We start from the raw sequence: 14669 nt of genomic DNA, 5'->3' as shown, positions 1-14669 counted from the left end.
TTTGTCTGTATTTAGAGTCAGATCTGATTGGTCCATTGACAAAAATAAGTGTTTACTCCCCATAGCCACTTTAGAGTCAACCCAGATGAAAGAGTGAGCTGGATTCTACCGTTCCTTATTCCACAGAACTGTTTACCATGTTCCAGTCAGTTAAACTTTTGTATCACCCCACTAACTGCACTGGAATTTCACAGGTTCAGCTGAAGCCCTTATTTGGTCCATAGAATCTTTATTACAGGTGGAAAATGAAGAACCTATCTTAACTCTCTGATCCTAGATTGAGTTTGGAAATTCAGCAGTTGGAAAAAATATTTTTTATTTGTACACTTGATACGGAGTCGAGACAATAAATATGGACCCTCACAAGTCATTTTAGTCACGTTTCCTGGTAGAATTGCACTACAAAAATACTTTTGGGGGAGGTGACTTACCGCGTGATGAGTGAATAGATTATTTTTTTATATTGCATTGACTTTTTAATATAATGTTGAATCTACTATGTTGATCAAGACTGCTAACTTTGAACCTGATTTAAAGGCCATTAGAGTTAATGGAAAGACTCCAGTTGACTTCAGTAAGCATTGAATCAGGCCATGGTGGTCATTTGCTCTGTGTTTGTGTATCTCTAGAGAACACATTCTGAAGTAGTAAACTTTTTAAAGGAACTTAAAAAAAAAAAAATTAAGAACATATTGAAAATGGCACTTAGTTCATGACTCTTTTTCCCCAGCAGGTCTATCCAAGACAACGGGGATCAGAAAGTTGAAAGTAAGATAGAGGAGGTTAGTTTATTAGGTGGTTAATATCCTCTTTATTTCTGCTTTTTTAAAAATTAATTTTCTTTCTAACTAAAATATTTTACTTTATTATTCTCGCACTAATGTAATCCTCAGCATTTGGTTTCATGTCTATACTGTTCCTCATTAGAGTGTACCCAAACAGCTTCCACCACTATTCAATGGCTTCCCTCTGTTTTCCCTAAACTCCATCAGAAGATCATAATTCCAAAGATCCAGTCCTGTTTGCCACAGTGTCTTCCTAACTATCCCAGTCCTGCTGGGAATTGAGCCTTTGTTACCAAGTTTAGGACTGCTGTACTAACTCCTTTCTCTGTCACTCCTCCAAAAAGTTAAGTGTATTTAACTTTTAACAAGCATTTACTATTTTAAAATTTCCACATATGTGCATTGCTTTGTTCTTAACTCTTATGCAGATTAACCAGTTATATCTCATCGTCAAAATACTATGCTGATGAGCACAACGGAAAAACCTAAAAGATTTGTACTAGGTTTCCAGTTCATAATTCCGAAAAATGAAAGTTTAGTAGCATATATAGACACTGTTAATTGCCTCACCTAAAAATGAATACAGTCAGTCATAGAACAATGTGTTTGATTTACCAGATTTCTTATATCTCAAGTGAACTGTATACCTACTGTTACTTTGGAGATGATTTGAAGCCTATTAAATTCACTTGAAGTCTTTTCATTGACTTCATTAGGCATTGGAACAGGCTCTTAGTTATGTCTTACATGTGTCTTTTTTTCATTTTGGGTACAACTGCAATAGGTTTTTTGGATTTGGAAATGCTGTTTTTAACTTTTTTTTTTTTTTAAGTAAGATTTACAAATCTGTGAATACCCAACATGCAAAAGATACTGTAAAATTCCTGAGAAATAAAAATTCTCTGGAGCTTGCTGAAAGTACCTAGCCCCTAATTATGCTGTCTTTATTCACATTGTGTAACACCTTTCTCCGCTGGAATCAATGGGATTCTTGTTAAAGTACTACTCAGCATGAGTTACTGAATTAATAAGCCTAAATTATAGGACATAGGGGGGAATAACACAATACACAGTTCATTTCCATTCTGGAGGCTTTCAGTTGTCAAAATTGAACCTGTCAGTATTTTTTACAGTAAGTAAATCTACAGCTTGTTAAAGAGCACTTGGTGCTAGTGATACTGTTTCAGGTGATCCTAAAGAGATGATGTCAACTTATATTTGCCCCATATTTAAATTTTGTAAAGAGCATTTATAAAACCTAAAACCAAAAGTAGTATGTTCAGACTTCATCTTCCTTGTTTAAAACTCAAGCCTTCATTACATGATAAAGAATCTGGAAGTGAAACTAACTTTTTTATTTATATATCACTGTCCAAGTTCAGAGAAATGCAGAGAGTTAAAAAAAAAAAAAAAAAAAAAAAAGCATAGATATTAGTAGGTAAACTGCATTTTTAAATTTCTTTCTCTTTAATAATCCAGGGTGGTTGTAACAACCCAGTTGAAGAAATGTGTTTAGAACCTGATTATTTTTTAATGTGTCATTGTCTCTTCAAAACTGAGGCCCTGGCAACTTTTAGTCGTTAAAGGCAATTTTCACAAGAACTGACAGGGTTAGTCTTGGTGTGATGGCTATATTCTAGTATGTATAATTATATTCTGGCTGCCTAAACTTCCCCAACAATGTAAGTTGACTATTTCATGTGTAGTCCTAAACTGTTTACTGTTGCTACATACTTCTTAAACAGCTACTCTGCATGTGCTGCATGTCAGTGGTAGGTGAAGTAATTTCCTGTATTTATAGCAGATCCTTCCTTTTTTGTAATATGCTTTGGGATCCGTTGGCACAAAAGACTCTCTATAAATGTCAGTTGTTCTGATCTTGGTGTCTTAAATAAATTTATTTAGATAAGATGTAAGATTGCCATCCCTATTTTTACTTGTATAATAGTCTGAGTAGGCATTGTTTTTCTTTGTCTGAGATGTCAATTCTTGCAACTTTCTTTAAAGAATTACTTTTATTCCTACTTTAGGCTGTTGCACCGTTAAGAGAGAAAATCAGAGACCTGGAAAAAAGGTACATCTGTTCTTGCGGGGTTGGGGTTCAGTCAGCAGAGCTATGTTTGTTTTGTTCTGAGTGAGTCTCAAGGTCTTCAGTACGCTCACGTGAATATTATGTGCTCAGTAATGTTGTACGTCTCCTGTTTGTTAGTAAGCACTGAGGCCTGATCAGTACTGCACAGGTAGGTTGACATAAGGCAGGTTATGTTGACCTAAATTAGGTCAGTGTGCACGTTGCAGCCTTTCTCCCGCTGATGTAAGTGCCCTACTACACAAACATAATAATTCCTCCTCCAGAAGAGGCGTAGCGCTTATGTAGCTGTAGTTAGGGCGACGTGGTATCTGTGTAGACACTGCAGCCGTATAACTGTGTGCACTGGGAGTGGTCTCTTTGAAGTTAATGGGACTACTCACTGTTCGTGAAGTTAAGCTCCTACATAGGGATTTTCAGGACTAAGGCCTATAACGGTACACTTCGGCAGCACTCTGAGCACACATTAAAAACCTGTATGAGATGCCCTAAAGTGACGGTGTGTTTTTTGCCTGAAACAATTAAAAAACAAAACAAAAATAAAACCTGTTGTTCAGATCTCTGCTGTTAACTCAAGAAGGGTTCAGTTAAGTAAAAATTACGAAGAACTAAAAGATGAATTGATCACTCTGGATTTAGGAAGGTTTTCAGCATTTGTCAGTTTGGATGAACCGCTGTTCTCAGGGCTATTAGCTCTGTCCCCCTCCCATATTTTGAACCCATGCCATATCCCACAGTCTGTACAGTGTCAGTAAGCATGTGAGGCTATCACTGCGCCTCTCCCATGCATAAAGAGTGAAACTGTTCTGCTCCTGGAATTGAGCATACACAATGTCTGCACAGTTTGTAGGATGCTGCATGCTTTGTCTTGGGTGCAAACAATACTGTGCTCAAATACAGATGTCAGGTTTTATTTTACAGCTGATTTCCAGATTTACTGACCTGCCACTTACCATTTTTGCTGAGAATATGTGACCCTCATTTACTAAATCCTAATGAGCACTGATTTGACAGATCAAACAGGGTGACCTTATTGGCAACATGCAGACACTGACTACACGAGGCCACCAGTAGGTACTGTACCTGCTACTGCTATTTTTATTAAACTGTAGTCATGAATGAATGGCTTTAAAAAAAAGTCCTATACATTCTCTCTTGTCTTCAAGTGATTTGTTATGAAACTAAGTACAGTAGAACCCTGTTTATCTGAGCCTTCATTATTTGGCTGTCTGTAATAACCAAACCAGCAGTGCATAAAGGAATATGAGTAATTGACGGTTCAGCCCCGGATGGCGCGACTTGGGCTGTCAGCCTGGGGCTGAAGCTCTTTGCCCATTCTCCTAATTATCCAAATTTCTCATTATCTGATCCAGTCTCAATCCCAGTTAGATTGGATAAACGGGGTTCCACTGTATTTTTCATTTTTAACAGTAGCAGAAGTGTTTCTTAGTGGGTTTTTTATCTACCTGACTTGAGCTGCTGTCTGTTCTGTCCTTCGTGGATGGCCTGTGTGACGTGATGGCTTGATCAGTATTAATTTTTGAGTAATGTTACATTTTGGTGCAATATGTCAAACTGAGATCTATTTTTTTTTTTTTTTTTTTTGCATCAGAGCCAGTAGGTTATTCAGCCTTTGGTGAGGATGCGCTTGAATGACTTTGCGTTTGGAGTGTGCGTGCAGTATATTGTTAATGGGTTATATTTCAGATATCATTGTGTGCCTGCCATTGAGGGGAAAAAATATGTACATGTACCCCTCTCCATACACCCAATTTTGGCATTGTGAAATCACAAGAGATGAGCCCGACTCTCCACTCTTGTGTATGTGTAGTTATTTACACTCTCGCAAGTGAGTGTAAAATGCTATCCACTGGCGAATTTTGACCAGGTAGCATTTCACACTCACTTTGCAAGAACATAGAGAGCCACACAAGGGCCCTCTGAGTCTGTAGTTGTTAGAGGATTGAGGCCGGTGAATAGTGAGCTTTTAAGCTAATTCTTCGCTACTGGTTTTGTGGGTGTTGTGTTGTGTGAAAAGTGTTTATCTTGTACAATCCAAAGGCATCCCATCCTCATGGTTCTGGGGAGGAGGAAATGAAGGCATTCTTTAATACTTAGCCCCTGAGAGTTCATATCAGTAACTTAAAGCATTATCAGAGTGGCATAGTGATCAGAAACAATCGCTAGAAATCAGGAAAATCAGAGTTAAACCTGGAGAGAGCCAATTAATTCAAAGCATGAAAATGTCCAGTTAAAGGATCCAAACAACCAGAACTGTCCTGGTTCCCTGTACTGGTGACCTGAGGACAAACATATGGAGACATCCTTGTGGTCAGGGAAGGAATGGATTCCATTATTTTCCCTACCTCATCCCCCCCGTTTGGATCAAAGAGGTTTTGTTACCATTGGAGAACACTTCGACGGTGAGGTGTTTGTGTGTGGAGAGTCTGCAGCCAACCTCCAGGCATGGGAACGTTTGAGGGTTGTGCTACTGCCTGGCTTCCACACATAGGAAACTGAAGATAGTATCACATGCACTCTGAGGGTGAAGGGTTGAAGATGCCTTTCAAGTACACAGCATCTGTGCTCCTAAGCGTCAACTTTCCCTGGCGCTGGTGGATGCTTCTGTCCCCCCACCCCGACTCCACCCTTTCCCTGCCCCGCCCCCATTCCAACCCCTTCCTCAAAGTTCCTGCCCCAACTCTGCTCCCTCTCTGCCCCTATTGGACCCTTTCCCCAAATCCCTGCCGCAGCCCCACGTCTTCCCCGAGTGTTGGGAGCTAGGGGGAAAAAGGCAGGCACGCAGCACACTCAGGGGAGGAGGCGGAGGTGAGCTGGGGTGGGGAAGGCAGGGAGCTGCTGGTAAGCTAAGCACAAATCAATTTTTCCTCGTGGGTGCTCCACGCCTGGAGCACCCATGGAGTCGGCGTCTATGTCTGTGCTCTGCCTCTTGGAGATCCCCGTTGAAACAGAGTTGTGGATGAGAGGTAGTTGAGGCATGGTGCTTCAGACCTCAGGGCATGGTGTCAATCCAGTGGCATTCTGTTTGTTTACGGATGAAAAAGTAATCTGTCAAGGAGAATTCTTGGCATATATGCAGTTCCGTTCGCTCCACTGACTCGACTCATCTACAAGTTGCAGCATGCAAACTAACTGGAGAGGAAGGGTGAAGAATATTTGAGTTACCTTTTATGACATTTATTTAAGAATTACCTGAGCTACTGAAATATTGGCAAGATTAAACTGCTTCTTAACTGAAACTCAACACAACCTTACTTGTTGCTTCCATAATACAGTACACAAACAGGTGAAAAAAACCATTGAGGGGTGATAGCTCAGTGTCCGTAATTCTTTATGCTCTTGAGCATCACTTGTAAGCTTACTATTTTCAGGCCTAGTAGTTTTGCAGAAAATGAGAATCCCTGGCAAATATGTTTTTTATTTTAGTTCTCACACCCCCATCTCAGGAACGCTTACCTTTTGTGTTTATGGATGAAGAGTGCAAAAAATGGTACGTGAAATGGTAACAAAGCAGTGGTAGTCGTCTGAGTCATCGCTGGGAAAACATCCTTAACTCCTGACATTGTCACTCTGTGAAAGCTATCCTAATTTAAAAATAAGATTTCCTTGACTTCCTGGTTTTTAAATTTTACATAAATGAAATGTAAAGGAAAAGTAGATACACAAAGGAAAAGTTGTCAGTCACCTAAATAAATCTTAATTTAGTTTTTCTTCTTCCTGTTTTGAAATGTTCTGTAGTTTCACCCAGAAGTATCCACCAGTGAAATTTCTATCAGAAAAGGACCGTAAAAGAATTTTGGTAAGTCAATATTTCATCAGGGCTCATGCTGTAGAAATAAGAGAGATTGGTTTAGAATTGTATAAAACTTAAATTAGGGTCACCGGATTAATTAAAAGAGAGACTTTTATAATTTTATTGTGCAGCTTGATACGTGCTACATAGGTTCAGGAGCAACTACTCTAATTTCTTTCACCCTGTAATGGTGAGGTGCTCAGTCACAGCATGTGGATAACAGGCTTGGGCTCTGGATTGGTGGTGTGACTCGTTAATTGGGTTTCTGCTGTCAGCCTGCAATACCTTGGAACTACATTAACTTGGCTCTAAGATGTATTTTTTCAGAAGGGTCTTTGTCCATGTTCACAGCTGGTGAAAATTTTCTAACGTTGGGATTCTTCTGAAGAGGGGCAGTGGTTTAGAAAGTTCAAAGTGTTGGTAAAACCTGTCCGACCGAGGCTTGGCGAGAGAGCCTGACATGGGGCCAGATTCCTTGATGCCCTGTGGTCCCTTTTGCACAGTCATAGAACAGATATGAGACAGACAAACATAAAGATAGAAGAATACGCCAGGCTCAGGGAACCTGTGTGTGCTAGGAGATCCTAGAAAGTGTAGAAAACATTCCAGGGTGCACCACAGAAAGAAGAGGGCATGTTGAGACAGAGTGTTCTGATGCACCAGTGAATCTGTCCTGTTGCAGTGGCTCATAGATGCTACTGAAACAAGGTGGAGGTGAGCTCTGTCTTTAGGTTCTTTGGTTCCCTGTGCTGGCCCTTGCTGTGGTGCAGGGATGAATTTGACCGGGGATTCTAAAGAGGTACAGAACAAACAGATTCCATATCGTGGGCAAATACATGGTTCAAGTTTTTGCCGCCCTGGTAGGGAGTGGGGAGTAGTACAGATCCCTATTTAGTGCTCTTATGCTTAACATGTCTAATGTTCGCTTTGATCTCAACTCCTTGCCATTTAGAAAATTCAGTGGAATGAAAACAAAAGGCTTGTTTTCTCTATTAAAAATGAAGTTCCCAGAGCATGGATAACAGCTTACATATGAACAAAAATTCTTCTGTATTCTCTTTTCGGTATATGCAAAGTTTAATAAAGTTTAGTTAAGAAAAGCCTGTGCAAAGAAAAAGACCAATGATCTGAAACCATTACCTTTTGACAGTTGTCTATCTGTAGTTGAGAGGTTTGAGGGCTGTATTATCAAAGCCTGCTCTAAAGCTCCGTGACGGTAAATGGAATGGCTGCAGTTGACTTTAATCAGCTTTGAATCAGGCCAATAGAGACTGACTTGACTTTGGACAGAATGGCCTTGTCTTTAGATCTTTGTAATCAAGTCTGCTAATAAGAGTGCATTGCTGATATTGCAGCCTCATTGCAAACATCTCTTCCAACCGTTGTCCGTATTATATTGCAAGCCCTGCATACTCTGCATGAAACTAGATTTGAGCTTTGCATCAAGATCCTTGGATTCTGGTGCATAACGCAGGAAATTCTGTGGCTGCATTTTCAGTTCTCAAGTGTTCAGATAATGCATAGCTGCACTATGGAAATTGTCAGTGACTAAGATGTAGATGTAGGGGGTCACTTGAGACTTTTGGCCCCTGCAGAAAGCACTAGAGGCAATTTGAAATTGTGGATAGCACCCTACCAGGGTGGTTCTGCTAAATAATCAGTAGTGTAATAGCTAACAACAATAGTCAAAATTTCATCTTCAAGTTTGAGTCCGTGCCCTATAGACATGGAAGGGGGAAATTAGCAGCTCTCAGAGTTGTTGTTTCAGGTGACTGCAAACTCAGATATCATTGCACCAGTTTATGCATGGTTTGCAACTCCACAATAGCAAGAGCTAGAAATATAACTTTTACTTTCAAGCAAAATTTTAATTTCTAGATAATAGCTCTTTGGCAAGGTGTAAATTCCACAGCACGTTCTGAGGTTGCAGAATACATTATACATTATATGCATTATATGTATGATAAATCTTCACGGTATATAAGTGGCACGCATTAAAACCAGTAACCAAAAAAAAAAAAATGCACAGGGCCTGATATTGTCTGGTCCTCTTGGCAAATTGTCTGGTCATGGCATAACTCTCATTCCCTGGAGTAGGATTGGGCTGAGAATCTTGGAATGTAAGCAGTCCTGTAGTATGTTTGTCACTTATAGGTGTGACTGGTAATGCTATTTACTAAGGTTTCCCAACAGCTCCTGTTGGAAGATCCTGTTTTCACTTACTTACAACTTTAGCCCAAATGGTTAATATTTGGCAAACTTTTCCATGCTTTCTGAGTGAGGCTGAATTTTTTTTTTCTTGAGAAAATTTTCACCAAAATGGTTGCCTTTTCAGAGAACAAGGCTAGAAAAAAAGTTTTTTAAAAAATTCTGGCAACCTTTCATTTGAGAAGTTATAACATAGCTTTGTAATAGGTACTGAAATTTGACCTCTTTGTCAGGGATGTGCCCACTAGACCACAATCCCCGCTAGAGCCTGGAATCACCATTCCTCTGATGTCAGCAAATATCTGTGGATCTCACTGGCAAAGTGTGTCTCCTCCCCTGATAGTTCTGGTTCACATAGAAGATAACAGCCTACTACTATATCAGGTACTCCATTAGCTCAAGTGGCAGAGAGCTGTGCAGTGGATCTCCAGGTTTCAACCCTGTTGATGAAACTGTCTGTGATACCATAGGATGGAATTTGTTTTTCCATTTTGTTTTTTGAAAAAAGTAAGAAACTGAACGCAGAAATCTATATTAAGAACATTAAGGTTGCAAAGTCAAGCACTCAAAAATTAGAAAATGCCAGAATTAAGGTTGCCTGTACAAACAGTTTTGCCCCCTGGGACATATGCATTATGATGCAGGCCTTAATTATATGACCACATGCTATTTTTTCCCTCAGGTCCTCTTCCTTATTCAGTGCACAGACTGGACACACACAATTAGTGGATACTTTTGACCTTAATCTCTGTCTGAAAAATGGGGATAATACCAGTGTTTTATCTCGTGGAGGTGCTGTGAAAATTAATTCATTCATTCACTGCTTTGAAGTGAAAATTGTTGATCAGGAATGTTCGTGCAGCACTCAGATACTATACTGATGAGCACCTTAGAATTATTACTTTTCTGTCTTCAGGGTGGAGTTTGAAAAGTCTGTAGTAAATAAGAAGCAATATATTGAATAGCTGATCATTAAGTGAGCACTCTCCATTCTCTGCACTGAATGAGACAGAGTCTTTTGGAAAAAAAAATTCTCATAATCCATTAGCACAGTGGGGCTGACACGAGACTGCACAGGCATTTCCCAGTTTGTGAGATTTTGCAACCTTCATTTTAATGTAGTTTTTTGTGTGTGTTGCTGTGTTGAGGCAGTTCAAGCTGTTGTGTATAGGCTTTTTAGATGCTATCTTCAAACGATGGATAACAGAATAACTAAAAGATATTGGATGTTTGGTTCAATTCTGAATTAAAGTAGGCAGAATAGTGCCTTTCTCTCACCTGTAGGAGAAATAGTTTGATTGCACATGGCAGAAGAAATCGCTGAAAGGGAAAGCCAAGTGAAAAACCTGAGCTCTGCAGTCAGTTTTGAGCATTTATGGGAGTGAATTCCATAAAGTAAGGCCAGCACCTTTGAAAGTTGGGTCTTCTATGTTCACCAGGCTCTCCATTGTCTGACAGTTTCATTGTGTTGGTATAATGTAGCTGTCAAGAAGGGTCATGGTCCCAGAGGAAGAAATGCTCTTTCAGGCAGCTGAGGTCAATGCAGGGCTTGCTTTGGGTATTAAGAGTGCAAATCTTAAACTAGGCATTGAATTCAGTGGGGAGCAAGTGCAGAAGGAAAAGCAAGGAGGTGAGGTGTTCACAGTGACCTGTGAGCCAAGGATGTGGGTTGCTGTATATACCACCTGTACTCTGGAGTCTGCTCATGTTCCCAGATGCAATTCAAGGTGTGTTTAAACCTAAAAAGTTCTTTATGGTTTGGATCCTGGGTACCTTAGAGACAGCTTTTCTGCTCATACTCTTGTCCAGCAGTTGAGCTTACTCAAGCTGACAGCTCCAAGATGTGTCCATTTAGGACTTTAGATTTATTCTCAGTGGAGGGTTCTTCACTGAGTTCATTTCCACTACCACACTGGTCCAACAGAGCCCAAGTCTTGTAAACTCTGTGCCTTGCAGCTAGACCTGTCTGTTTACCCTGCTTTTTCCGAGAAGATGGGTAGGTAGCAGGCTTCTTGCTTGGAAATTTTCTTAATATGGTTGATGTCAATTTAGGCTCAGCTCTCTAAGTCTTGTGTAATGTACCTATAAAATTATAAAATGAAAAAATAATGTAATTTTGACATGGGATATTAGCTGTCCTGAATCTGACTGAAAGCACCAGCTATGACTGCAATGAGAAGGAAATGGACCTGCATGGCAAATACACAAACATCTGAATGTTCCAGATAGAGATGAATTATACGCTGTTTTTAATGCATTTTAGTAAATGTTGAAGTCATCAGCCATTTTTTTAATACTATTAAAGTAAGTGTATTCTGTCCAGATGGTGCTAGTGTATCCTCCCGGGCACTAGGTATTGGATCTGCAGCTTTGAAGTGACAATTGTTGATCTGCAATATAATGAATTTGGGGTCTGTTGTGATTTGTAAGCAGCTGTGTTTTGAAATGAAGTGTGTCCACCCTGTCTTTCTGAACTGCTGTGATTGCTGGATGATTATGTATAGACAACTTGGGTGCTTAAATCATCCTTTCTTTCCTTTTGATGTAGCCTGAAATGAATGAAAATGACATTAAATAAATTCAACAATTGTTTACTTTTGTGGGGAAATTCAACTCCTTTTCTAAATAATTTTTCATCTAATCTTTACAGAAGCCGTAAATTAATCAAGATAATTTAGATTTATCATAAAATCCCTTGGTAACATTTCAAGATGACTGCAAAGTTTAAAAAAAACAAAAATTGGGTTTGTGCCATATTGTGCTTGCTTATAATGTTAAGAGAGCCTAAACACCTGCCTGTTTTTTTCAAAATTTTGTTTTCTCACTGTACCTAAGAAATATCAGGAATTTTGAGTCCAATCTTCTCTAGATCCTTGCATAGAAGTGGTACCAGAGTTTCTTGCACCTTAGTCAAAGGTGGTGAGTTGTGGAGTCTTCCACAGAAACAGATATTTGTCCCACACAGTGCGGAGAGGCAAGTCACCTGGAGTGTGGTTTTACTAGATTTTATCCTTCTTTTGTTGTTCATTCTACCTCGTGGAGGGCTGCTGTCAGTCCCAGTACCATTGCTGAGACCCCACCGTACTCTCCTTGCTGTACTAGATTTGAGAAGCCATAACCCCATACCCCACCTTCTTGCACAGATAACTTTTTCTAATCTTTCAATCCCAGTTTATCTGGGAACTGGGTCCTTACTGAATGATTACCTGCACTGGGTGCCTGCCCCCAGTAGATGCCAGCGAAAAAAGAAATTTAAATAATCTAACTAAAAATTCCTCCTCAATTGTTCAGATTTCACTGTTTTTTTTATTTACCGTGCCATCATCATATCAATAATCCTGAATTCCTAATTTGAAGTAAAACAAGTGTGAGAGGATGGGAAGGGAACTTTCAGGCCTTTTATGGAAGAAAATAGGATAGAAACAATATTTCCTCTGTAGGTCACCTGTCAGGTAAATAACAAAGGCAAACAGAAAATTATTTATTTATTTTAAAGTTTGCATGAGTCTTTTTTTAATTCAGTATTTCGGGAAAATTGAATATTTTGGCTTTTATTAAACAGAAGTAAAAGGCTTTCACTAATATATATGATCCTACTGATGACATTTTATCAGTTGTCACATTATTCAGTAGTTTGATTCATTTCTTGACAATTACAGCAAATCCTTTCACTGTGTAGTTTGCAGGGCGCTGCTAATCACTGAAGTGCACTGATACAGTAACTATATAGTTAAATCACCTTGTTAAATCTGATCTTGATCATAAAGTCACATAAAAGTACATTTCCTATGAGATGTCATACTGAATCAGGTCAATTTATTTTGCTTAATTGTCTTTGGCAGTGGCCAACTTCTGTTTCCTTCATTAAAACTGCTTGTGAAGCCTAGAGAAAATAACTGCTTCCACGGACATGTCCCTTTGAACATGTCATGCAGCATGGTTCTTGTTGAAGCAGTCATACAATTACTGTGTTCAGTGATTCATTGCTCTTTAAGAATGAGTTGCAAAAGCTAAAAATAGTCTTTTTATACTTTATGGAAAGGGTGTGAAAGTTAACTTCCAAAGTGTTTTTTTTTTCTTGTTTCTTTACAATAGAGCTTCAGAGCTTGTCTGTCCTGTAACTCTGTGGGTGACAGAAGAACTAGTTAGATTAAAATATAAGCTGAAAACTGAGCAATAGTGATCAAGCAATATAAGACAGTTTGGAGCTTGTTTCTTTTTCACTCTTTCACACTTCACAGCCACATGGAAGAAAAAAGGTCTTTAAAGATTCAACTCCTTTGAATAAGATGAGAGCATTTAGAATATTTCTTTAAGCCCACCCCTCCCCAAAACATCCTCCATCAAAACCAGGAGAAGGCCAGGCTTAATTGTAGTAATATCAGGAATGTTGTGGGTTTTTTTCCGCAGTGCATGAAGGGCACAAGCTCAATTTAAAGGGCAGGGGGGCGGGGAGGGTCCAGATGGGAAGAAAAATATTGAATCCTCTAATCTTCTCCACAGTGGTCTTTGTTCAACATTTTCAAACCAGGTGAAGTATTTCTCTTGAAATGTTATGTGTTACCTAAATATTGGGCCTGAAATTTAAAGAAATCAATTTAAAATGAAAATGGAGTTGTCCCCCTGGTGGTAAGCAAAGTTTTGAAAGCTGCTGTTCTTCTGTCTTCATGTTTGTGGACTTTGTCTGGTGTTTCTGTAAAAAGAAAAAAAAATTCATACCCACTGTCCTAACGCAGATAACTGGAGGAGCAGGGTTTGTGGGTTCTCATCTTACTGACAAACTAATGATGGATGGCCATGAGGTTACAGTTGTGGACAACTTCTTTACGGGCAGGAAAAGAAATGTGGAACACTGGATTGGCCACGAGAACTTTGAACTGATTAATCATGATGTCGTTGAACCCCTGTACATTGAAGGTGAGTAGCCTGCTTAACCATTTATATGCTTTGATCTCTGCACTTAATCACACTTTCCCATCAGAAGTACATTTAGAAATTGGATTTATATGCAATTTTGTGGCTTGATCTAGGTAGGTGTGGTCCACCCTGCTCTGTCAAGCTAGTGGTCATGACTTCTAAGGGGTCGCAGAGAGGTTCAAAGAAGTTGTCACATTATGAATGCCCTCTTTCTTCCTGACTAAATGGGAGGGGGATCCCAAAAACATCTTTTATCATATAACATGAGAATGACCATACTGGGTCAGACCAAGGGTCCATCTAGCCCAGTAGCCTGTCTTCCGACGGTGGCTAGTGCCAGATGCTTCAGAGGGAATGAACAAAACAAATCTATTATTAAGTGACCCTGTTGTCCAGTCGCAGTTTCTGGCGGTCACAGGTTTAGGTTCACCCACAGCATGGGTTTGCATCCCTGACCATCTTAGCTAATAGCTATTGATAGATCTACCCTCCATGAACGTGCCCTTTTTTTTTTTTTTTTGAACCCAGTTATATTTTGTTGTACCATGACGTCATGTTATGGCAAAGGTGGAGATCCCTGGTTCTTAATCATTTCTTTGCAAGCCCCCTGTGAGGTAGGGACATGATGTCACTGTATTCTCCACCTATCCAAAAAAACCCTCTCCTTATAAAAAGTGTAAGCAATCCTACACCTAAATTACCATAAGCAGCAGAACATTGTTCTGTTTTGTAAACAAACTGATGTTTTAGTTAATTGCAGGATATTGCACGAGATGTGTGTGTTATTACAGACTTCCTTTGGAATAGAAAAGCATGTGGTGAAGTGATTAGAACTTTATTTTAGCCACAGTGGTGG

General features: G+C 39.5%; 1 protein-coding gene across 6 annotated transcripts in view; it reads left to right on the top strand.

Annotated features, from left to right (window-relative positions):
* Positions 1 to 14669, top strand: part of UXS1 (UDP-glucuronate decarboxylase 1) — a 94858-nt gene that overhangs the window by 17767 nt on the left and 62422 nt on the right. For 2 of the 6 annotated variants that reach the window (XM_075061282.1, XM_075061272.1), the window contains exons 3-6: positions 731 to 782; positions 2816 to 2859; positions 6634 to 6694; positions 13600 to 13813. The exons of 1 other annotated variant lie outside the window; for it this stretch is intronic. In XM_075061282.1, coding sequence (XP_074917383.1) covers positions 731 to 782; positions 2816 to 2859; positions 6634 to 6694; positions 13600 to 13813 — 371 coding nt within the window. The remainder of the gene's footprint in view (positions 1 to 730; positions 783 to 2815; positions 2860 to 6633; positions 6695 to 13599; positions 13814 to 14669) is intronic. 3 more of the 6 variants (XM_032790963.2, XM_075061275.1, XM_032790964.2) reach the window with 3 other exon arrangements.

The sequence above is a fragment of the Chelonoidis abingdonii genome, chromosome 1 (assembly GCF_003597395.2).
Source record: "Chelonoidis abingdonii isolate Lonesome George chromosome 1, CheloAbing_2.0, whole genome shotgun sequence".
Lineage (NCBI taxonomy): Eukaryota > Metazoa > Chordata > Testudines > Testudinidae > Chelonoidis > Chelonoidis abingdonii.
This window is presented reverse-complemented; position numbering and strand designations above follow the sequence as displayed.